This window comes from Muscardinus avellanarius (assembly GCF_963383645.1).
Source record: "Muscardinus avellanarius genome assembly, chromosome: 22".
Taxonomy (NCBI): domain Eukaryota; kingdom Metazoa; phylum Chordata; class Mammalia; order Rodentia; family Gliridae; genus Muscardinus; species Muscardinus avellanarius.
In genome coordinates, this window is record NC_137808.1 from 16,482,832 (window position 1) to 16,506,679 (window position 23,848).

General features: G+C 54.5%; 1 protein-coding gene across 1 annotated transcript; it reads left to right on the top strand.

Annotated features, from left to right (window-relative positions):
* Nucleotides 1–479: 479 nt before the first annotated feature.
* On the top strand, nucleotides 480–23,758 carry CFAP92 (cilia and flagella associated protein 92 (putative); the record flags this gene model as incomplete). Its single annotated transcript, XM_080718243.1, has 14 exons — nucleotides 480–738; nucleotides 2,214–2,404; nucleotides 3,707–3,911; nucleotides 6,270–6,357; nucleotides 7,553–7,677; nucleotides 9,032–9,178; nucleotides 10,825–11,009; nucleotides 13,435–14,333; nucleotides 14,895–15,089; nucleotides 17,337–17,634; nucleotides 19,012–19,176; nucleotides 20,729–20,948; nucleotides 21,015–21,176; nucleotides 23,586–23,758. The coding sequence occupies 14 exons, from the start codon at nucleotides 480–482 to the stop codon at nucleotides 23,756–23,758; spliced, it is 3,312 nt and encodes a 1,103-aa protein (XP_080574369.1).
* Nucleotides 23,759–23,848: the final 90 nt, after the last annotated feature.

A 23,848-nucleotide genomic window follows, 5' to 3' on the forward strand; every position in this document is an offset into this window, starting at 1 on the left:
GGCTGGGGTCTCCCCTCCCTGTCTTGGGGGTCCCAGGCTGAGGTCTCCCCTCCCTGTCTTGGGGGTCCCGGGCTGGGGTCGCCCCTCCCTGTCTTGGGGGTCCCAGGCTGAGGTCTCCCCTCCCTGTCTTGGGGGTCCTGGGCTGGGGTCTCCCCTCCCTGTCCTCGTGGTCCCGGGCTGGGGTCTCCCCTCCCTTACTTGGGGGTCCTGGGCTGGGGTCTCCCCTCCCTTCTTGGGGGTCCTGGGCTGGGGTCGCCCCTCCCTGTCTTGGGGGTCCCGGGCTGGGGTCGCCCCTCCCTGTCCTCGTGGTCCTGGGCTGGGGTCGCCCCTCCCTGTCCTCGTGGTCCCGGGCTGGGGTCTCCCCTCCCTGTCCTCGTGGTCCCGGGCTGGGGTCGCCCCTCCCTGTCCTCGTGGTCCCGGGCTGGGGTCGCCCGCCCTGGCCGGGGGTCCAGCCCTGTCCTCTCCTCCAGGTCGGCAGCATGTCTCTGCGCCGCTGGGAGTGGGAGGATGAGGACGGGGCGAGCGTGGAGCCGGTCTCCTCGCTGCACAGCCTGTACCCGTCCCTGAACGAGTGCGACCTGGACGGCCACCCGCCGGCCCGGCCGCAGGACTCGGACTCGGAGCCGCCGTCCAGCAGCGCCGCGTCCCTGGAGGAGCAGGCCGGCGCCCTGGACGCCGACGTGCCGCAGGTGGTGCCCTGCAAACTGGCCATCTCGCTGGCCCTGCCCGCGAACCTAGGTGTGTGCGGAGGGGGCCACCCCGCTGTCCAAAGGGTCGGGGACCCAGGGGGTGGCGCAGCCTGGAATCCAGCGCTTGGGAGGCCGAGACAGGAGGATCGCAGGTTCGAAGCCAGCCCCAGCCACTTAGAGAGGCCCTCTGCAACTTAGTGAGACCCTGTTTCCAGATAATCAAATATAGGGCTGGAAGTGTAGCTGAGAGGGAGAATGCCCCTGGCTTTCATCCCCAGTACCACCAAAAAAAAAAAAAAAAAAAGAAAGAAAGCTTAGAACCTCTTTCAAAGGAAAATAAAGATAAAAATAGGACCAAGTTAGGAGTGGTGAGACAGGCTTGTAATTCCCCAACAGCCTTTCCAGAGTGGAAACTACCATAGCTGACACATCGTCTTTTGTTTTGTTTTGTTTTGTTTGTTTGTTTGTTTTTTTTTTTTTGGAAGCCCATCTACCTCCGGGCTACACTCCCAGACCTATTTTTTTTTTTTTTTTAATATTTGGAAACAGGGTCTCGTAAGCCAGCGCAGCTGGCTTCGAACCCGCGCCATCCTCCTGTCTCTGCCTCCCAAGCGCGGGGATGACGAGCGTGCCCACCGCGCCCGGCCACATTGTTTTTTTTTGTTTTTCCGTACTGGGTAACGGCACCTGTTCGGTTGAAAATAGAGTCGGGGGATTAGGAGGAGGTAAAAACACCAGGTGGGTTATCAGAGACCGCTGTTGCTTTATTCGGACCCTCTGGGGAGTCAGCGGCCTTGGGGAAGGGATGGCCGGCATGGTCCTGGCCCGGGCTGCGTCTCGTGGTGGGTGGAGGCCCGTGTTTTATAGGCATGGGATTCTCCCGGACATCTGTAGTCTCGCGATGTTTGGAGTCTGGCGATATCTCCGCTTCTAGCTGCCGGGGTTCCGCCTCCCGTTCCTGCTGCTGAGATCAAGTGCGGGAGGGACCCGGCTTATCAGAGCCCAGGGACGTCGTACCTCTGAGCCACGCCACACCCCCCAGTCTCATTTTTTTAGTATTATTATTTTTTGAAAACGGGTCTCACCGCGTTGTGAAGAACCTCGCCAGTCAGCTGAGGCCGTCCGCAAACGGCAGTTCTCCCGTCTCAGCCTCCCAAATGCTGGGATTACAAGTGTGCGCCACCATGCCCGGCTAGTAGACTGTTTATTTATTGTGGGTCTGGGGCTGGAACCCAGGGGCCATTCGCCCTCCCAGCTCCACCCCCAGCCCTATTTTTTATTCTTTATTTTGAAACCGGGTCTCACTGAGCTGCAAAGGGCCTCACTGAGTAGCTGAGGCTGGCCGCGAACCGCGATCCTCCTGTCCCGGCCTCCCAGATGCTGGGACTGCCAGCGAGCGCCACCACGCCACGCCCGGCTGGCAGACACTCCTAACGGAGCTCTGTTCTCGTGCCAGGAGCTGCAGGAGCGCATCTGCGTTTCCACACGAGGCTAGAACAAGGCTCATTCAGTCTCTCCCTCTAGGTAACAAAGGAAAACTTTCAAGCTTCATGGATAAATACAGGAAACAGCCGAAGCAGGACAGCCACGTCATAAAGGTTCGGCGTTTCTACCACATCGAGTACTTGCTCCTTCCGGATGACGGAGAACCTGAAAAAGTTGACATACTGGTGTTCCCAGGCGTGGCCAAGGTGTTCCTGGAGTCGGGGGTAAAGGTGCGCGACACATGAGGGGGTCCTGGGCGGGTGAGGGGGAGCCTGTGTCGGCTTGCGTGTGATGTGATACTCGCTACAGAAAAATGTATTCGCTGGGAGCTTGCTGGAAATGCGGAACCCTGGAGGCCGAGGCAGGAGGATTGCAGGCTGGAGGCCAGCCTCAGCAACTTAGTGAAACTCTCAGCAACCTAACAAGACCTTGTTTCAAAAGAAAAAATAAAAAGAGTCTATCTCAGAGGTAGAACAACACCCCTGGGTTCGTTCTTCTCTTCTCTCTCTCTCTCCCTCTCTCTCTCTCTCTCTCTCTCTCACGCACACACACACACACACACACACACACACACACACACACACACAGCAGATGGCTCTGATTGATTGATTGACTGCTGAAAAGTAGAATCGCACCTGGGTAACAACGGAGTCAGTGTGGCCGCTGGGGAGGCCGGGGAGGAGAGATGTCTCCACTCCCGCGTCCTTCCAACAGCATCTTGCTTTTATTGAAGGTTATAACCAAAACATCATAGGAAATTATTAATCGGGCCGGGCTGCTGGTGCACATTTGTCACCCCAGCACTCGGGAGGCTGAGATGGGCGGATCCGGGTTCGCGGCCAGCCTCAGCTACTTAGGGAGGCCCTCTGCAACTCGGTGAGGCCCTGTCTCAAAAATAAAGAGGCCGGGCGCGGTGGGCGCACTCGTCATCCCGCGCTGGGAGGCGGAGACAGGAGGATCGCGCAGGTTCGAAGCCGGCCGCGCGCGCTGGCTTAGGAGACCCTGTTTCCAAATAAAAATGTAAAAATAGGTCTGGGAGTGTAGCCCGGAGGTAGAAGGGCTTCCAGGAACCCCAGCACCACCAAAAAGAAAAAAAAAAGAAATTAAAATAAAGAATAAGCCGGGCGTGGTAGCACACACTTGTAATCCCCGCGCTTGGGAGGCTGTGACAGGAGGATCGCTATAGGTTCGAAGCCAGCCTCAACTACTTAGTGAGGCTCTCAGCAACTTAGCGAGGTCCTGTTTTAAATTAAAGAATAAAAACTAGGCCGGGCGTGGTGGTGCACGCTTGTAATCTCCACGCCTGGGAGGCGGAGACAGGAGGATCAAGCTGTTTCGGAGCCAGCCTCGCTGGTTTAAGAGACCCTGTTGCCAAATAAAAAAATAGGTCTGGGAGTGTAGCCCGGAGGGAGAAGGGCTTCCAGGAACCCCAGGACCACCAAAAAAAAATAAATAATAATAATAATAAATAAATAAATACATAAAATAAAAATAAAGACTATTGCAATCCCAGCAATATCTTTGTCTCGCAGACTGTGAAACCCTGGCAGGACGGTGGCAAAATGTGGGTGTCGTGGAGCCAGACTTTCAACATAAACATGACAAAGGAGTTACTAAAGAAAATCAATTTCCACAAAATAACCTTGAGGCTTTGGGACACCAAGGACAAGATCTCGAAAAAAGTCAGGTATTACCGACTGAAGGCTGCCAATTTTTCTGATGATGGAGGCTCTTTTGGTAAGTTAGACATTGCAGTTTTCTTTGAAATGTTTCTGGAGGCTTGTGATTTATTTGTTTATTTATTTATTTATTTTTGCGGTACTAGGGTTGGAACTCGGGCATTCTACCTTTGAGCTGTGCCCCCAGCCCTATTTTTTTTTTGTGTGTGTGTGTGGTCCTGGGGGTGGAACCCAGGGGCTTTCTCCCTCCGGGCTATACTCCCAGACCTATTTTACATTTTATTTGGAAACAGGGTCTCACTGAGTTGCCGAGAGCCTCGCTAAGTAGCCGAGGCTGGCTTCGAACCTGCGCCATCCTCCTGTCTCAGCCTCCCGAGCGCGGGGATGACAAGCGCGCGCCGCCACACTCGGCTCCCAGCCCTATTTTTTATTTTTTATTTTTAAACAGGGTCTCCCTGAGTTGCAAAGGGCCTCGCTAACGACCTGAGGCTGGCCTCAAATCACAATCCTCCGGTCCAGCCTCCCAAGTTCTGGGATTACAGGTGTGCTCCACCACGCCTGGCCTGATATGTATTTCTTAATTTTTTTTGTGTGTGTGGTACTGGGGATGGAACCCAGGGGCATTCTACCTCCAAGTTACCCTCCCCTGGCCCTATTTTTTATTCTTTATTTTGAAACCGGGTCTCACTGGGTTGCGGAGGGCCTCATAAGTAGCCGAGGCCGGCCACGAGCCGCGATCCTCCCGTCTCGGCCTCCCGAATGCTGGGATGAGGAGCGCGCCCACCACGCCCGGCTTGGTGTGTATTTCTAATCGATTGGTTCAGTGACCATTTCTCTCTCGCGTTCTAGAGGAAGTAAGAAATTTGGTTTTAAGTCAGAAAAGGTTGTCTCAACTGGGCCCTGAGGAAGCCAGCACCATCTACGGAGAGGACCGGAACAAAGAACATCTCTCAGGAAAACAAGACAAAGAAGAAAGACATGGGAGGCCTCCGACATGTGAGAAGGGAGAGGCTGGCGAGGCCGCGCGGGCTGTGCGGGATGGAGCTGCGTGGTGCCTAGGCTGCGGCCCTGTTGCTTTATTATTATTATTTTTTTTTGGCGTGTCTGGGGATGGAACCCAGCGGCATCGACCTCCAAGATAAAAACCCTGCCCTATTTATTATTCTTTATCTTGAAACAGGGCCTCACTAGGTAGCTGAGGCTGTCTGCGAACCATGATCCTCCGGCCTCAGCCTCCTGAATGCTGGGATTACAAGCGTGCGCCACCACATCGGGCTACTTTCTTTTATTTATTTTATTTTTTGTGGTACTGAGGGTGGGACCCAGGGGCTTTTCTACCTCCGGGCTACACTCCCAGACCTATTTTATACTTTATTTGCAAACAGGGTCTCACTAAGTTTCTGAGAGCCTCACTAAGTAGCTGAGGCTGGCTTCGAACCTGTGCGATCCTCCTGTCTCAGCCTCCCAAGCACTGGGATTATAAGTATGTGCCACCACGCCCGGCTATTTTTTTTTTTTTTTTTTTTTTGTGGTCCTGGGGGTGGAACCCAGAGGCTTTCTACCTCCGGGCTATACTCCCAGACCTTTTTCATATTTTATTTGGAAACAGGGTCTCACTGAGTAGCTGAGGCTGGGTTCGAACCAGCGCGATCCTCCTGTCTCAGCCTCCCAAGGGCGGGGATTACAAGCGTGCGCCGCCACGCCCGGCTATTTTATTTTGAAACAGGGTCTCAGGGAGTTGCTGAGGCTGTCCTGGAACCTGTGATCCTACTGTCTCTACCTCCCAAGAACTTAGATTGCAGGCCTTCACCACCACGCCTAACTTTTTTTTTTAAATTTCTTTATTTTGGTGGTCCTGAGGGTGGAACCCAGAGGCTTTCTACCTCCGGGCTATCCTCCCAGACCTATTTTTATACTTTATTTGGAAACAGGGTCTCACTGAGTTGCTGAGAGCCTCACTCAGTAGCCGAGGCTGGCTTCGAACCTGCGCCATCCTCCTGTCTCCGCCTCCCGAGCGCGGGGATGACAAGCGTGCGCCACCACGCCCGGCTCCCCCACGCCTAACTTAATAAACTTTTTTGAATGCTTAGGATCCTCCAGGATCCTGGTGCCACAGAAATGTGTGAGGGGCAGCCGGGCGTAGGGGCGCACGCTTGCCATCCCAGTACCTGGGAGGCTGAGACAGGAGGATCGCAGGTTCGCGGCCAGCCTCGGCTACTTAGTGAGGCCCTTTGCAACTTAGGGAGAACTTGTTTCAAAGTAAAGAATTAAAAAAATAGGGCTGGGGGGTGTGGCCTGGAGGAGGAATGCCCCTGGGTTCCGGTCCCAGTCCCCCCCCCCCCGAAATTTCCGAGGGCCCTCGTTTCTTTGTGAACTAGCGTGGGACCAGACGTTTGACATTTGCCAATATCAACAGGTTCTCAGCCAGCGGATCCCGAAAATTCTTGCAGAAGCAGCGAGGACAATGAAAAGTCCTTGAAAGTGGACGACCTCTCTACATTTCGGTGAGGTGGACCCGGTTATTGGAGGGTGGGGGAGCAGGGCCCCCCTTGCGCAGCCTGATTGTGACTCGTGGTAGTTTTTTATTTTCTTTCTTTCTTTCTTTCTTTCTTTCTTTCTTTCTTTCTTTCTTAATTTTTTATTTTTTTGTACTAGGGATGTGTTTTACCTCTGAGCTACACTCCTAGCCCTGCTTTTTTTTTTTTTTTTTTTTTTTTAATTTGGAAACAGCAGCTTGCTAAGCTGCTGAGGCTGGCCTTGAACCTGCGATCCTCCTTTCTCGGCCTCCCAAGTGCTGAGATTTTTATAGGTGCGCACCACGACCTTTGGTGCAGTCAATAAACGTGGTCAAGCCGGGCGCGGCGGCGCACGCTTGTCATCCCAGCGTTTGGGAGGCCGAGACCGGAGGATCGCGGTTCGTGAACAGCCTCAGCTACTTAGTGAGGCCCTCCGCAACTCAGTGAGGCCCGGTTTCAAAATAAAGAATAAAAAATAGGGCAGGGGGTGGAGCTCGGAGGTCGAATGCCCCTGGGTTCCATCCTCAGACCTGCAAAAATAAATAAATAAATAATAAATAAATAAATAATAAATAAATAATAAATAAATACATAAATAAATACATAAATACATAAATGATAAATAAATAAATAAAATGAACGTAGCCAGGTGGAGTTCAGAGATCCCAGCAGAAGGTGTCTGCAGCGTTTTCTCCCTGATGGACAGTTAGGTACTAGGGACCGAGCAGGTGTTACCTCTGAGCTACACGCCGCCCTTATGTTCTTTTCCTTTTTCTTTTCTTGTGGTACTAGGGGTTGAACTCAGAGACGTTCTACCTCTGAGCTACACCCCAGCACTATTTCACCATTTATTTTATTTTATTTTTTTGCGGGTCTGGGGATGGAACCCGGGGACATTCGACCTCCAAGCTCCACCCCCAGCCCTATTTTTTATTCTTTATTATGAAACCGGGTCTCGCTGAGTTGCCGAGGGCCTCGCTAAGTAGCCGAGGCTGGCCGCGAACCGCGATCCTCCTGTCTCAGCCTCCCGAGTGCTGGGATGACAGGTGCGCGCCACCACGCCCGGCTCATTTTGTATTTTGATAAAGGTCTCTCCAGGTTGCTGAGCCTGGCCTTGAGCCCGCGGCCCTCCTGCGCGGCCTCCTGAGCGGGGGATGTTGCATTTCCCTTTGTGGTTTTCTAGACGGAGCGCATCCAGAACAGCAGCGGCCCCCTTGGCTGGGGCCTCCTTGATGGAGATCAAGGAGCTGATTGAGAGGACGTCGCTAGGAAGCCTGACAGATCTGCTGGAGAGGCAGAAGTCCCAGAGTGAGTGAGGACGGGCGCTCCGAGTGTTACTTATTTATTTTATTTTATTTTTTTTATTTTTATTTTTATTTTTTTTGGTGGTACTGGGGTTCCTGGAAGCCCTCCTTCCTCCGGGCTACACTCCCAGACCTATTTTATATTTCTGAAACAGGGTCTCTTACGCCAGCGCGGCTGGCTTCGAACCTGCGCGATCCTCCTGTCTCCGCCTCCCAAGCGCGGGGATGACAAGCGTGCGCCACCACGCCCGGCTACTTATTTATTTTAATATAATTTTATTTTAGTTTTTGCAGTACTGGGGATGGAACCCAGGGGCATTTGACCTCCGAGCTACACCCCCAGCCCAATATTTTATTCTATTTATTTATTTATTTATTTATTTATTTATTTATGTGGGTGTGGGGATGGGACCCAGGGCCATTCGACCTCCGAGCTCGACCCCCTGCCCTATTTTTTAGTCTTTATTTTGAAACAGGGTCTCACTGAGTTGCGGAGGGCCTCACTAAGTAGCTGAGGCTGGTGGCAAACTGTGATCCTCCGGTTTCGGCCTCCCAAGTGCTGGGATCTTAAGTGTGCGCCCACATGCCTGGCTGAAGTTTTATTACTAAATAGACTTGGATTTATTTTGTGTGTGTCTGTGTGTGTGTTTGGGGATGGAACCCAGGGGCATTTGGCCTCCGAGCTCCACCCCCTGCCCTATTTTTTTTTCTTTATTTTGAAACAGGGTCTCACTGAGTTTTGGAGGGCTTCACTAGGTAGCTGAGGCTGGCCGCGAACCGCGATCCTCCGGCCTCAGCCTCCCGAGTGCTGGATGACGAGCGTGCGCCACCGCGCCCGGCTACACTTGGAATTTTGAAATGTTTCAAATTCAGGATGCTTCAGTAGGATTCTTTGATATCTAATATTTAAATTTTTTATGGTGTTGAGGATTGAACCCAGGGGCATTCTATCATTGAGCTACACCCCTAGCCCTATTTGCTTTTCTTTTTCTGGGTCTGGGGATGGAACCCAGCGGCACTCGACCTCCGAGCTACACTCTCAGCCCTATTTTTTATTCTTTATTTTGAAACAGGGTCTCACTGAGTTGCAGAGGGCCTCACTAAGTAGCTGAGGCTGTCTGTGAACCCGGATCCTCCGGTCTCAGCCTCCCGAATGCTGGGATGACAAGCGTGCCCACCACGCCTGGCTTCCATTTTTATTTCTTATTTGGAAACAGGGTCTCACTAGGTTGCTGAGGGTTTTGCTGAGTTGCTGAGGCCGGCCTCAAACCTGCAGTCCTCCTGTCTCAGCCTCCCAAGTACTGGGATGACAAGCCCGTGCTACCACGCCCGGCTATTTTCTTCCTTTGATTTCACAGTTAAAGCGAGAGATTCCGAGGGGAAAAAAAAAATCCAGAAGAGACAGAAGAGACCCCGAGCCGATGAGGAAGGCGACCTCAGACTGGCGGGGTACTGGAGCCAGGGAGCCTTCTCCATCCAGCTGTCCATCATGCCGCTCCTGGCCGGTAGGTGGCAGCTGACCGTGCCGCTGGGATGGCCGCAGGGTGCTCGCGGCCACCCCAGCAAGGGGGGCTGTCTCCACTGCCCAGTGGAGAAGACGAGGGCTGAGAGTGTTAGCGTTTGGAAACAGGGTCTCACTAGGTTGCTGAGCGCCTCACTCAGTAGCTGAGGCTGGCCTCGAACCTGCATGATCCTCCTGACTCCGCCTCCCAAGCGCGGGGATGACAAGCGTGCGCCACCACATCAGGCCTCCAGCCTTATTTTATTATTATTATTATTTTTCTTGTGTGTGTGTGTGTGTGTGTGTGGGTCTGGGGATGGAACCCAGGGGCATTCGACCTCTGAGCTACACCCCCTGCCCTATTTTTTTAAATTTTGAAACCAGGTCTCACTGAGTTGCAGAGGGCCTCACTAAGTAGCTGTCCGCGAACCGCGATCCTCCCGTCTCAGCCTCCCGAATGCTGGGATGACAAGCGTGCGCCGCCACGCCAGGCTTATTATTTTTATTTTGAAACAGGGTCTCACCAAATTGCAGGGCCTAAGTTGCTAAGGCTGGCCTTGAACCTGCAGTTCTGTCTCAGCCTCCCAAATCCTGGGATTACAGCGTGTAATTTTAGGCATGGGTTTTTACTTCCTGTTTTGTGATTCTGACCCTCCCACACCCGCCCAGAAAGATGCTCTTCATAATCACTTTACTCTTTACTACAATTTTTTTTGTTGTTGTTTTTGCAGTACGGGGATTGAGCCCAGTGGCATTCTACGTCTGAGCTACACCCCCAGCCCTGTTTTTTTTGGCCTCAGTCAGTAGCTGAGGCGTCCTCCACAAACCACAATCCTCCGGCCTCAGCCTCCCAAGTGCTGCGATTACAGGCATGCACCACCACGCCCGGTTCATTACAAGTGTTTTTTTTTTTTTTTTTCCGGGTCTGGGGATGGAACCCAGGGACATTTGACCTCCTAGCTATACCCCTGCCCTATTTTTTTATTCTTTATTTTAAAACAGGGTCTCACTAAGTTGCGGAGGGCCTCACTAAGTAGTAGCTGAGGCTGTCCACGAACCGTGATCCTCTGGTTTTAGCCCCCTGAATGCTGGGATTACAAGCGTGCGCCACCATGCCCGGCTTTGCTACAATTTTTTAATTTTATTTTTGTGGTACTGGGGATGGAACCCCAGGGGCTTTTTATCTCTGAGCTATACTCCCAGACCTATTTTATATTTTATTTGGAAACAGGGGCTCACTAAATTGCCAAGAGCCTCACTAAGTAGCCTAGGCTGGCTTCGAACCTGTGCGATCCTCCCGTCTCAGCCTCCCAAATGCTGGGATGACAAGCGTGCGCCACCACGCCCGACTTCACTACAAGTTTTTAAAAAAATATCTAGTAAAGAATTGAAGGAAGCTGAACATGCCAGTACTTGGGCGTCTGAGATGGGAGGATCGCACCTCAGGCCAGGCCTGGGAACTCAGTGCGGCCCTCAGCAACTTAGTGACACCCTGTCTCAAAATAGAAGTAAGCCAGAGGGCTGCGGGTGTCGCTCGGAGGTGGGCCGTCCCGGGTCCCCCCGGCACCCCACGCACGCGGTCTCGGGGTGCCGCTCCCTCTGTGCCTGCCTGGGATGCCTGTGAGCTCACCCGGTGCCATCTTGCCCCAGGCCAGCACAGCGTGGTGAGTCGTGGCGGGGAGAAGTCAGCCAGCATCCTGGACTGCCTCCTGAGCCTGGAGATAGACGCCCCGATCATGACGGAGGAGCAGAAGCAGGACTTGAACCCCCTGATCATCCGGATCAAGTGCGCCTCGTGCCTGCCGACGCAGCCCGTGCCCATCTGCGAGCTGGAGGTAAGAAGGCGCCAACCCCAGGCTCGCCCACCGCGCCAGCCCGGCCTCTCCCGGCCCCGCGGGAAAGGCCACTTCATTCACTTTTATTTTTTTAAATTAAGAAAAATTTTTTCGTGGTACAAGGGGTAGAACCCAGGGGCTTTTCTACCTCCGGGCTATACTCCCAGACCCATTTTATACTTTATTTGGAAACAGGGTCTCACTAAGTTGCCGAGAGCCTCACTCGGTAGCTGAGGCTGGCCTCGAACCTGCGCGATCCTCCTGTCTCAGCCTCCCGAGCGCGGGGATGACAAGGGCGCCCACCACGCCCGGCTCTTCATTTACTTTTAACCAACCCGCCGAGGATGCTGCGGGGAGACGCCAGAGAGATTCAGGCTCCTGAGTCCTGGGCTGGGTGTAGCTTGGAGGTAGAATGCCCCAGAGTTCAATCCCCAGTACCAAAAAGGAAAAAAAAAGAGAGTTAAAACCCTGGCTACGTTTTCTATGTCCAGCTTCAGGAGAGGAACTAGAAACACAGGCGCAAACCAAGGCTTGTGGCTGCCCTGTGGCCGGCTTGGGAAGGATAGGACACCATTCCCGGGAAGGATAGGACACCAGTCCCGGGAAGGATAGGACACCATTCCCGGGAAGGATAGGACACCAGTCCCGGGAAGGATAGGACACCATTCCCGGGAAGGATAGGACACCAGTCCCGGGAAGGATAGGACACCATTCCCGGGAAGGATAGGACACCAGTCCCGGGAAGGATAGGACACCAGTCCCCAGCCCTTGTGTGCTACGAGGCCCCGCCCCGGGGCTCTGGGCACCGCGGCCTGCTGTGGCGCCTCTCAGCGCGGCTCTGTGGCAGTGAGAGACGGAGCCCGGGTTCTTGTTCTGAGCTTTGTGTAGAAAACAACAGCCCGACTCTTGCTGGAAGCTTAAGCGATTTTATTACTACAAGACAGAAAGATGGAAGCAGCTGAAGCACTGCCTTAGAGGAACAAGCGCCGCAGTGACTTGAGAGTCCGTCAGGAGCTGTAGGTGCAGAATAGATTTCATGCGTACAGGCCTTGCGTCTTCCACCAAGTGATCTTCTACCTAGGTGCAATCCGCCCACTCACGCCCTGCAGGCCCCTTGTTATGATTATGGGATTTCTAGCTCCGCCCCCAAAACACCTTCCTGCCCTGCCGCAGGTATACGCCTGAGTTTCCTTGTTAGGACCAGAATGATTAACAAGGTATCTGCTCCCCTTTGACAGAGGCCTGCACCCTCCTCCCCAGGCCTGCGCCCTCCTCCCCAGGCCTGCGCCCTCCTCCCCAGGTCTGCGCCCTCCTCCCACACCCTGCACCCTCCTTCCACACTCTTGGGAAGTTCCTAGCTTTACCACTAGAGGTCATTTATTATGTAAACCTGTTTTTAGAATATTAAAGCCCCAAGTCCCAACTCTTCTACCTACTTGCTAATTACTTTTAGTGAGGGGACTCTACATTATAACAGCTGCCCGAGTGCCCGGCAGTAACCAGGCCCTCACTGCCTCTTATATTTTGAAACCAATTTTCAATACATTACTACCAAATTCTTTTTCCAAAGTCATTTTCCAATACCGGCACATTAATACCAAAGCCATTTTCTTTTTTTTTTTTTAATTTTTTTTTTTATTGGTGCACTGTATTCATACATCATAGTAGGATACATACTTTTGTAGACATACATGCACACTTTTCCCAGTCAGCCCCCACCCAATCCCCACCCCATTCTCTCCCTATCCCTCCCTCCCATGCTTGGCTTAGTAGTTGACATCTAGTATCCAAAGCCATTTTCAAATACATTTTCGGATACATTCTGAAGCCATTTGCCAGTACTGGCACAGGCTTTTTTGTCTTGTTTATTTTGTGTGTGGTGCTGCAGGTTGAGGCCAGGGGTGCTCTACTTCTGTGGGACACTCGTGATCCTTTATATTTTTATATTTTGAAACAGGGTCTCACTAAGTTGCTGAGTGTCCTTTTTTTTTTTTTTTTTTTTTTTTTGCGATACTGGGGATGGAACCCAGGGCCTTCTACCTCCAAGCTACACCCCCAGCCCCATTTCTTCTTATTTGGAAACAGGGTCTCACTGAGTTGTAAAGGGCCTCGCTAAGTAGCTGAGGCTGTCGTCGAGCTGCGATTTTCCTGTCTCAGCCTCCCCAATGCTGGGATGACAAGCCTGCGCCCCCACCCCGGCTTGCCGAGCCTTTTGTTAAATTTCCGAGGCTGACCCTCTAATCTGTGGGCCTCCTGCTTCGGCCTCCCCAGCACGGGGCACTTGGCTTGTCCTGGGTCTGTTCTGGGGAGGACGCCCGGGCTCCTGGGGCCGCGGCCATGGACCTGGCGCTGGGTCGTGGAGCTGGGGGCCCCTCCTGGGCGCAGGGCGGCCGCAGCGGCGCCATGGCCACCCGTTCTGTCGTAGAAGCTGTGCACACCTGTGTACTGCAGATACCAGTTCCACAAAACACCGGTCCACAAGACGGAAGGGAAGCCTCACGGAACCCACGTGTCCTTTGAGGACATCAACGTCATCTTCCTGGGGGCCATGCACCCCAGTGACCTCCGGGAGTACCTGGAGGGCCCCCCGATGCTGGTGGAGGTACACGACCGGGATCGCAAGTCGGAGGCGTTTGCCCGGAAGCCCACGCTGTTTGGCGAGGACCCCCTGGACGCCTACCTCAACCTTCAGTCTCTCATCTCTCCCCGAGACACGGAGGCCAACCCGTTCGAGTCCCAGAAAAAGACGTGGGACCCGCATGGCGTCGCCCACGTCAGCTTCGCGGACCTCCTGCTGGGGCGCAAGTACCTGAACCTGGTGGTCCCCGTCCTCAGCTGCGAGCCCGGGGCCTCGGAGCGCGGCGCGGCCGGCCGGAGCAGGAGGGGCGTGGGCCTCCGGGGCCCCGGCGAGGCGCTGCAGCACAGCCCGATGCCCACGGGCAGCTACCTGGAGGCCAGCTCCCAGCTCACGCTGCGCGTGGACGTCGCCGTGCCCCTGGGTGCGCGGGCGGCCGAGCCCGACCCAGGCCGGCCGCAGTTTGGGCTCATCATCTTCGTGTTCGACTTTAAGAAGCTGCCCCTCCTGCACGGGCTGCTGCAGGACGTGACCGCCATCAACGCCAGGGCCCTGGAGCTGGACGCCTACCCCACCAGGAGCGTCCAGCAGATCCTGTCGGCCTTCAAGATGCGGGTGAAGGTCCAGGCCCGGCAGGAGCTGGACGTCCTCACTGGCTTCCACCTGGTCGACGGCAAGATCCACTTCCTCGCCCTGGAGGGCCTGGCCAGCCAGGGCTTGAGGCAGCTGTGGGAGAGCCAGCAGAGCCGGTGGGCGGCCGGCCGCGCGGGGAGGCGCGGGGGGTGGGACCCAGCGCCCTTCTACATGCCCAGTCCTATTTTATTTTTGTGGTTATTAGAATTGAACTCATGGGCATTCTAACTCCAAGCTACACCCCTTATTTTTTGCAGAATTGGGGATGGAACCCAGGGGCATTCTACCTCTGCCCTATTTTTTATTCTTTTTATTCTTTTTTTTTTTTTTGTGTGTGTGTGTGGGTCTGGGGATGGGACCCAGGGGCGTTCTACCTCCCAGCTACACCCCCTGCCCTATTTTTTATTTTTTATTTTTAAACAGAGTCTCATGAGTTGCGGAGGGCCTCACTAAGTAGCTGAGGCTGTCTGCCAACCGCGATCCCCCAGCCTCAGCCTCCCGACCGCGCCCGGCTTAGTTTTTATTTTGAAACAGGGTCTCGCCAGGTTGCTGAGGCTGGCCTCGAACCCGAGATCCTCCTGTCTTGGCCCCCGAGGACGAGGTTCGCAGACGGGACGGCATGCCTTGTGGTTTCAATGCGAGGCCCTGCTAATGGCAGTCTGCCGCCCCGCCCGCAGCCTGAGCCGGGAGCAGCGCGGCGGGTACAAGGCGCTGTACAACTCGCGGCTGCTCTTCGGCCGCCGCCGCTACGCCGACCTGGAGACCACCCTGCTCCACGTGCACCTCTTCAGGCCCGTGGCGCTGCTCATGCGGCAGCCGGCGCTCTACGTGCGCGACGCCGTGCCCCGCAGGGCCTTCCAGGCGCTGGCCAGGTGGGCGGGGCCTGCGCGCGGTGGGCGGGGCCTGTGCGTGTGAGGCGGGCCTAGCGGGGCGGGGCCTGTACGTGTGAGGTGGGCCTTGTGGGGCGTGGCCGGGGTGGGGCGGGGCCTGTGCGTGTGAGGCGGGCCTAGCGGGGCGGGGCCTGTACGTGTGAGGTGGGCCTTGCGGGGCGTGGCCTGTGTATGTGAGGTGGGCCTAGCGGGGCGGGGCCTGTGCGTGTGAGGTGGGCCTTGCGGGGCGTGGCCTGTGCGTGTGAGGTGGGCCTTGCGGGGCGTGGCCTGTGCGTGTGAGGTGGGCCTTGTGGGGCGTGGCCTGTGTATGTGAGGTGGGCCTAGCGGGGCGGGGCCTGTGCGTGTGAGGTGGGCCTTGCGGGGCGTGGCCTGTGCGTGTGAGGTGGGCCTTGTGGGGCGTGGCCAGGGTGGGGCGTGGCCTGTGCGTGTGAGGTGGGCCTTGTGGGGCGTGGCCTGTGTATGTGAGGTGGGCCTAGCGGGGCGGGGCCTGTGCGTGTGAGGTGGGCCTAGCGGGGCGGGGCCTGTGCGTGTGAGGTGGGCCTTGCGGGGCGTGGCCTGTGCGTGTGAGGTGGGCCTTGCGGGGCGTGGCCTGTGCGTGTGAGGTGGGCCTTGCGGGGCGGGGCCTGTGCGTGTGAGGTGGGCCTTGCGGGGCGTGGCCTGTGCATGTGAGGTGGGGCCTTGCAGGGCGTGGCCGGGGTGTGGCCCTGCAGGGCGGGGCTGAGCCCACAGGGCGTGGCCTTGCGGGGCGGGGCGGGGCTAGGCACCAGCTCTGCACGGTGATTCCAAGGTGTGTCTGGTCAGGGCGGCTGGGGGAGGGCCCAGCAGGAGTGTCCATGAAGGGCCCAGGGAGGGCGTGGCTGGGAATATCCGTTCTCCCATGAGAATCCCGGAAATTTTAGGCCGACTGGCCATGGCAGCTTACCCTTCCCCGGGAAAGCATCCTTCTCTCCTCGCAGTCCTCCGGAGCCAGTGGCCAAGCCAGGAGGCGGCACGTGCCTCTGATCCCAATACACGGGAGGCTGCACCAGGAGGCTGCACCAGGAGGATTGCAGTTTGGAGGCCAGCTTCAGCAACCTAACAAGACCTTGTTTTAAAATAAAACAAAAGTAAATCTCAGGACTTGGCTGAGACAGGAGGATTGCAGGTTCTGTGAGGTCAGTCTCAGTAACCTAGCAAGGTCTTCAGCAGTGTAGCAAGACCCTGTTTCAGAATTAAAAAAAAATCCTAGGGTCTCACATAGTTGCTGAGAGCCTCACTACTTAGTGAGGCTGAGGCTGGCTTCGAACCTGCGCAGTCCTCCTGTCTCAGCCTCCCAAGTGCTGGGATTAGAAGCATGTGCCACCACGCCTGGCTTTTATAAATTTTTGAAACAGGGTTTTAGCTGGATGTGATAATACACATATAATTCTAGTACTTGGGAGGCTGAGACAGGAGGATCACAGGTTTGAAGCCAGCCTCAGCTACTTAGTGAGGCGCTCAGCAACTTAGTGAGACCTTGTTTCAAAATAAAGGATAAAGCCTGGCGTGGTGGCGCACGCTTGTAATCCCCGTGCTTAGGAGGATGAGACAGGAGGATCGTGCTGGTTTGGAGCCAGCCGCGCTGGCGTAAGAGACCCTATTTCAAAAATATAAAATAGGTCTGGGAGTGTAGCCCGGAGGGAGAAGGGCTTCCAGGAACCCCAGTACCACCAAAAAAAAAAAAAAAAAAAAAAAAAAAAAATTAAACAAAACAAAACAAAATAAAGGATAAAGCCTGGCGTGGTGGCGCACACTTGTCATCCCCGCGCTTAAGAAGCTGAGACAGGAAGATTGCGCTGGTTCGGAGCCAGCCTCACTGGCTTAAGGACCCTGTTTCCAAATAAAAAAATAGGTCTGGGAATGTAGCCCGGAGGTAGAAGGGCTTCCAGGAACACCAGTACCACAAAAACAAAACAAAACAAAATAAATAAAGGATAAAAAAATAAGGCTGGGGATGTAGCTTGGAGGTAGAATGCCCCTGGATTCAACCCCGAGTTCTGAAAAAAAGAAAAGGTGTTTTACTAGGTTATGGGGGCTCACTAAATTCTGGAGCTGGCCTTGAGCCTGCGGTCCTCTTGTCTTAGCCTCCCACGTGCCGGGAGGTCAGGCACAATGCCCCGAGCAGGCTTGCTTTCATTCCCCAGTGGGCAGGGATGCTCGCGCCTCACCCGTGGGGTAGGCACGGGGCTGAGCGGTGCTGCCTGCTTCCAGGATCCATGACATCTGCCGCGGCAGCATGAGGCTCAGGGAGGTGGTCGCGAGGGACCTGCTGCCCTCCTCCGCCATGATCAGAGAGCTGAGCCAGGAGTTCGGGATGCCCATCGCGCAGGAAGACCTCACAGAGGGCCAGCTGCTGGCCATCCCGCCGCAGCCGGCCCCCCACCTGGACGACTTCCGCAGCCGCGCCTCCACCCTCACCTCCGAGGTCCTGGCCCACCAGGAGAAGTACCTGCAGTGGCGCAACGCCATGCTCTGGAAGAGCAGAGCCAAGAAGGACAGCCTGATCCAGGTGGGCGAGGCCCAGGCCACCGGGCGGCCGGAGGCCAGGCACAGCCACGCCCTGGAATCCTAGGTCCCAACAGGCTGAGACAGGCGGGTCTCAGGTTGGAGGCCAGCCACAGCACCATGTATTTTGTATTTTTTAATTAATTAATTAATTGCAGCACTGGGGATGGAACCCAGGGGCGTTCTACCTCCAAGCTACACCCCCAGCCCCATTTGTTATTTTTTTTATTTTTTATTTTTTGCAGGTCTAGGGATGGAACCCAGGGGCATTTGACCTCTGAGCTCCACCCCCTGCCCTATTTTTTTATTCTTTATTTTGAAACCGGGTCTCACTGAGTTGCAAAGGGCCTAAGTAGCTGAGGCTGTCCGCGAACCGCGATCCTTTGGTCTCAGCCTCCCGAATGCTGGGATTACAAGCATGCACCACCTCCTCCAGCTGATTTATTTATTTATTTATTTATTTATTTATTTATTTATTTATTGTGGTACTGGGGATGGAACCCAGGGGCTTTCTACCTCTGGGCTATACTCACAGACCTATTTTTATTATTTTTATTGGAAAAAGGATCTCACTAAATTGCTGAGAGCCACACTAAGTAGCCGAGCCTGGCCAAAAACCTGTGCCATCCTCCTGTCTCAGTCTCCCAAGTACTGGAATTACAAGCTTACATCACCACGCCCATCTTATTTATTTGGTGGTACTGGGGGTGGAACCCAGGGGCTTTTCTACCTCCGGGCTATACTCCCAGACCTATTTTCTATTTTATTTGGAAACAGGGTCTCACTAAATTGCTCAGAGCCTCACTAAGTAGCTGAGGCTGGCTTCGAACCTGTGCAAAATTCCTGTTCCAGCCTCCCAAGCACTGGGATTACAAGCCTATGTCACCACGCCTGGCTGTATTTTACATTTCAAAAAAGGGTTGGGTTGGGTGTGGTGACGCAGGTTTGTAATCCTAGTATTTGGGAGGCTGAGACAGGAGGATGGCAGGTTTATGGTCAGCCACAGCTACTTAGTGAGGCCCTCTGCAACTTAGTGAGACTGCTTCAAAATAAATAAAAAGCTGGGTGTGCTGGTGCACGCTTGTAATCCCAGCATTTGGGAGGCTGAGGCAGGAGGATCGCGGTTCATGACCAGCCTCAATTACTCAGTGAGGCCCTCTGCAACTCAATGAGACCCTGTTTCAAAATAAAGAATAAAAAATAGGGCTGGGGTGTAGCTCAGAGGTAGAATGCCCTGGGTTCCATCCCCAGTACCTAAGAAAAGCAGCACTGGCGTTGCAGGGTCAGGGGAGCTTACATATCCCTGCCATATTGTGACACACATGAGCTGGCATGGCGGCGAGCGGCCTGCTGTGGGTAAGACTGGCGTCTCTGCCTCCAGAAAAACATCACGGAAGCCTGCCTCGTTCCCAAGACGCCTTCCAGGCCCACGGTGAAGATGATGAGAATTCCAGCTCCTGCCAACAAGGCTGTTCACAACTACAGCATCCAGACCCTGAACTCCGCAGAACTTGCCAAGAAGGAGCTGTATCGAGAGATGGCCAAGGTGAGCGCCGGCCGGCCTACCCACCGGCTCCTTCCCCTCGTGTGATGTGAGGATCGCGGTTGGAGACCAGCCTCAGCTAACACTTAGTGAGGCCCTCTGCAACTCAGTGAGACCCTGTTTCAAAAGAAAGAATAAAGCCGGGCGTGGTGGCGCACGCTTGTCATCCCCGCGCTTGGGAGGCAGAGACAGGAGGATCGCGCAGGTTCGAAGCCAGCCGTGCTCGCTGGCTTAGGAGACCCTGTTTCCAAATAAAAATGTAAAAATAGGTCTGGGAGTGTAGCCCAGAGGTAGAAAGCCCCTGGGTCTCACTCCCAGTACCACCACCAAAAAAAAAAAAAAAAGAATAAAAAACCAAATAGGGCTGGGGGTGTAGCTTGGAGGTAGAACCTCCCCACCATACTTTTTTTTTTGTGTGGTACTGGGGATGGAACCCAGGGGCATTCAAAGCTACACCCCAAGCCCCATTTTTTTCTTTTTGCAGGTCTGGGGATGGAACCCAGAGGCATTTGACCTCTGCGCTACACTACCCTTGCCCAATTTTTTTATTATTTTGAAACAGGGTCTCACTGAGTTGCAGAGGGCCTAAGTAGCTGAGGCTGTCCGCGAACCGCGATCTTCCAATCTCAGCCTCCCAAATCCCAGCCCTATTTTTAATTTTTTATATTTTTATTTATTATTCTTTTGTGGGTCTGGGGATGGAACCCAGAGACATTTGACCTCTGAGCTATACCCCCTGTCCTATTTTTTTATTCTTTATTTTGAAGCAGGGTCTCACTGAGTTGCAGAGGGCCTAAGTAGCTGAGGCTGGCCGCGAACTGTGATCCTCTAATCTCAGCCTCCTGAATGCTGGGATTCCAAGCCTGCGTCACCACGCCCGGCTCTCAGACTTGTTTTTTATCCTTTATTTTGAAGCAGTCTAAGTTGCAGAGAGCCTCACTCAGTAGCCGAGGCTGGCTGTGAACCTGCCATTCTCCCGTCTCAGCCTCCCAAGTACTGGATTATAAGCGCGCGCCGTCATGACCGGGCTTGGTTTAGGTTCTCGGCCCTCATTCTGTGTAGAAAACTTCTAATGAAGGAGATATGACGCTCAGGTGTTGGTCTACCTCCCAGCTACATTCCCAGCCCTATTTTTAAAAATTTTTCCTATTCATTATTACTTATTACACACACACACACACACACACACACACACACACGCTAACCACATCCTTGTTATTTTAAATTTTATTTTTTGGAAACAGGGTCTAAGTTGCAGAAGGCCTCACTTACCACTGGCCACGAGCCTGTGATCCTCCTGTCCCAGCTTTCCAAGTGCTAGGCTTACAAGCGTGCACCACTATGCCTGGCTGATTTTTTATTTTCAAACAGGGCATCCCTAGGTGACTGAGACTGGCCTTGAGGTGTGATCTTCCGCCTCAGCCTCTCAAGCACTGAGATTACAGGGGTGCCGCCAGGTCTGGCTCCCCGGGGCCGTTTTAATACCTGTGTGGCGTCCCGATGGCCGCTCCACCCTGTCCAAGACTGCCCCATCAGATCTTTGTCTTGTTTCTAGGAGCCTGGAAAGAGATTCACCTACTCACAGAAGTACCTCTCGGCCACGGTGGCGCCCCAGGACTCCGAGGAGGAGGAGAAGAAAGCCCGGGAGAAGTCCCGCCAGGCCTGGCTCACGGCCAGGGGCTTCCAGGTGACGGGCCTCCGCGGCAGCATGGACAGCCAGCAGGGCTTCACGCTGCCGTCCATCACGGAGCTGACCGAGGTTCCGAGGAGGAGAGGTGGGCGTGGGGCGGGTGCCGCGGGCCTTCTTTCCTCCTAACTTACTTGCCGTACCAATTTGAAATGGAAGAAAAACACCCCGGCTGCGGACGTGCTGAAGCCCGCGCTGGACCGGGAGAGATGGAGCTGGAACCTACGCCGCCTGGATTTTGACCTGTACAAGCAGCCGCCGCGGTTCCTAGAGCTGCCCCAGACTCCAGCTCCCAAGAAGCCCAAGCCTGTCAGAGGTGAGACCAGGCCTCTGCAGGCGGAGCCTCCTCCTGTCGGTGCCTCCATTAGACTGCCAGCGAGGGAAGCGGGGCCGTGCGCTGCGGACCCTGGGGCTCGCCCTGTGGCGAGACGGTGCTGCTCTGGGGAAATCTCCAGCCAGCCTCGCAGCTCAGTTACAAGATGGAGGAGTTGGCTGGCTTGTTAGCACACAGGTTGTCAGCAGGCTTGAGGCAACCTCAGACGCTGGGGATGGAACCCAGGGGCATTCCACCTCCTAAGTACACCCCCTGCCCAATTTTTTAGTCTTTATTTTATTTATTTATTTATTTACTTTTGGTGGTACTGCGTGTGGAACCGAGAGGCTTTCTCCTGGGAGCCTCACTAAGTAGCTGAGGCTGGCTTCGAATGTGTGTGATCCTCCTGTCTCAGCCTCCTAAGTGCTGGGATTAGAAGCGCCACCATGCCCGACTATTCTTTATTTTTAATTTATTTTTTTGATGGTACTGGGGTTCCTGGAAACCCTTCTACCTCTGGGCTACACTCCCAGACCTATTTTTTATATATTTTTAAAAATTTGGAAACAGGGTGTCTTACGCCAGTGAGGCTGGCTTTGAACCTGTGCGATCCTCCTGTCTCCGCCTCCCAAGCATGGGGATGACAAGTGTGCGCCACCACGCCCGGCTATTCTTTATTTTTGAAACAGGGTCTCACTAAGCTGAGGCTGGCCTCAAACCTGCAATCCTCCTGTCTCAGCCTGCCAAGTACTAGCCTTACAAGTGTGCGACACCACGCCCAGCTTCTAAGATATAGCTCAGAGGTAGAATGCCCAGGGTTTAATCCCCAGTGCCACACTCCCCCCCACCCCCGAAAAACGAGTCTGAGGAGTCTTGAACTGGAGGCCAGGCCTCTGAGGCCACCTGAATGGTGGAGAGGCTGGGCCACAACCGCTGGTGCCCCCAGGCCCAGCAACCCCTTGCAGAGGACTGCCCAGGAGAGAGGCAGGATCTCAGTCCCTGCAAGCTTCCCTGCCTGCCCCTGGCACCGCACGTTTTCCGCTTAGCGCACAATGACTCCTTTTAATATCATCAACAAGACAAGACCCTGGGAGGATCTGGTGAACGTTCCCTTTGGTAGGAAGTCCCCAGGCCCTGGGAGATGGCGGGCTGCTGCCACCGGCTGGCTCAGCAGGTCAGGACAGGGAACCACGGTAGGTATTTTTGAGGTAACAGTCACAAGAGGGTTTTTTTTTTTTTGGTGCTGGGGACCAAATCCAGAGGCATTCTACCTCCTTGCTACAAATCCCAGCCCCTTTTATTTTCTGCTTGGAAACAGGTTCCCACACAACAGGACCAGTAGGTCCTTCCCGGGGAGCTTTTTTGAAAAGGCTGCGTGCCCCTCCAGACGACTCACACCCTTTGTTCAAGAGGCCAGCCAGGTGCGGGGCAGGTACCTGTCATCCCAGGACCTGGGTTGGTGAGACAGGACGGCAGGTTCCTCACGTGCAGTAACTTAATGAGACCTGTTTACCAACACCCGATTTTAGTTTTGGGCAGTAATTGGGGTTTGAACCCAGGACCTTTGTGCTCTACCGTTGAACCATATCATCCCCAGTGAAACCTTATTTAAAAAAAAAAAAAAAAGGCCAGGCGTGGTGGCGCACGCTTGTAATCCCTGCACTTGGGAGGCTGAGACAGGAGGATCGTACAGGTTCAAAGCCAGCCTCAGCTACTGAGTGAGGCTCTCAGCAACTTAGTGAGACCCTGTTCCAAATAAAATATAAAATAGGAGGATAGCCCAGAGGTAGAAAGCCCCTGGGTTCCATCCCCAGTACCACACATATAAAATAAATAAGCCAGGCGTGATGGTGCACGCTTGTAATCCCAGCACTTGGAAGGCCAAGACAGGAGGATCGCACAGGCTCAAAGCCAGCTTCAGCTACTTAGTGAGGCTCTCAGCAGCTTAGTGAGACTCTGTTTCCAAATAAAATAGGTCTGGTCTGGGAGGATAGGCCGAAGGTAGAAAGCTTCTGGGTTCCACCTGCAGTACCACCAAAAAAAAAAAAAAAAAAAAAAAAAAAGCAGTGTCTGCCTTGAGCCTTCAGAGCCCCGTGGCGGAGGCTGCACTGACCTCAGTGTCAGGCCCTCTCTCTTCTCAGGCTGAAGATGGAGGGCCCAGAGGCCATCGCTAAGGGGTGGTTCTCGCAGGGTCGCGCTCACGTCCAGTAAAGGCCAACCTCAGCGGTGGAACGAGGGTCGTGAGGCTAGGAGACACGCAAGCACACGAGTTGTGAGATTCCATATTTTTTTAGCTAAACGCCCCAGACAGGCAATGTGAGTACCTTCTGCTCCTAGCTGTGACAGACACAGCCTCCGAGCTGTGTCCCGAGCGTGGGCTCTAGCAGAAGCTGCCGTCTCTGCCCCAAACAGGTTCCCTACGCCTCGGGCCACCACCCATCTTCCAGGAGTCTTTGCACAGCTGCAACGCCAGGTGGCGAGTCTCCGTTCAGAGCTGTGGTCTGGCCAGACACAAGGCCTGCTCGTCAAAGCCGAGGTTCACCAGAGCTGGGCAGGAGAAAGGCCTAGGAACTGGGCACAAATGATCTGCCCCGTGGTGGCCTGGAGGCCTCCACCTTCTCCAGAGAGGCGTATCTCGTGTCAGCCCGGCACTGGGCTGGGCAGCGGGCGGCCGC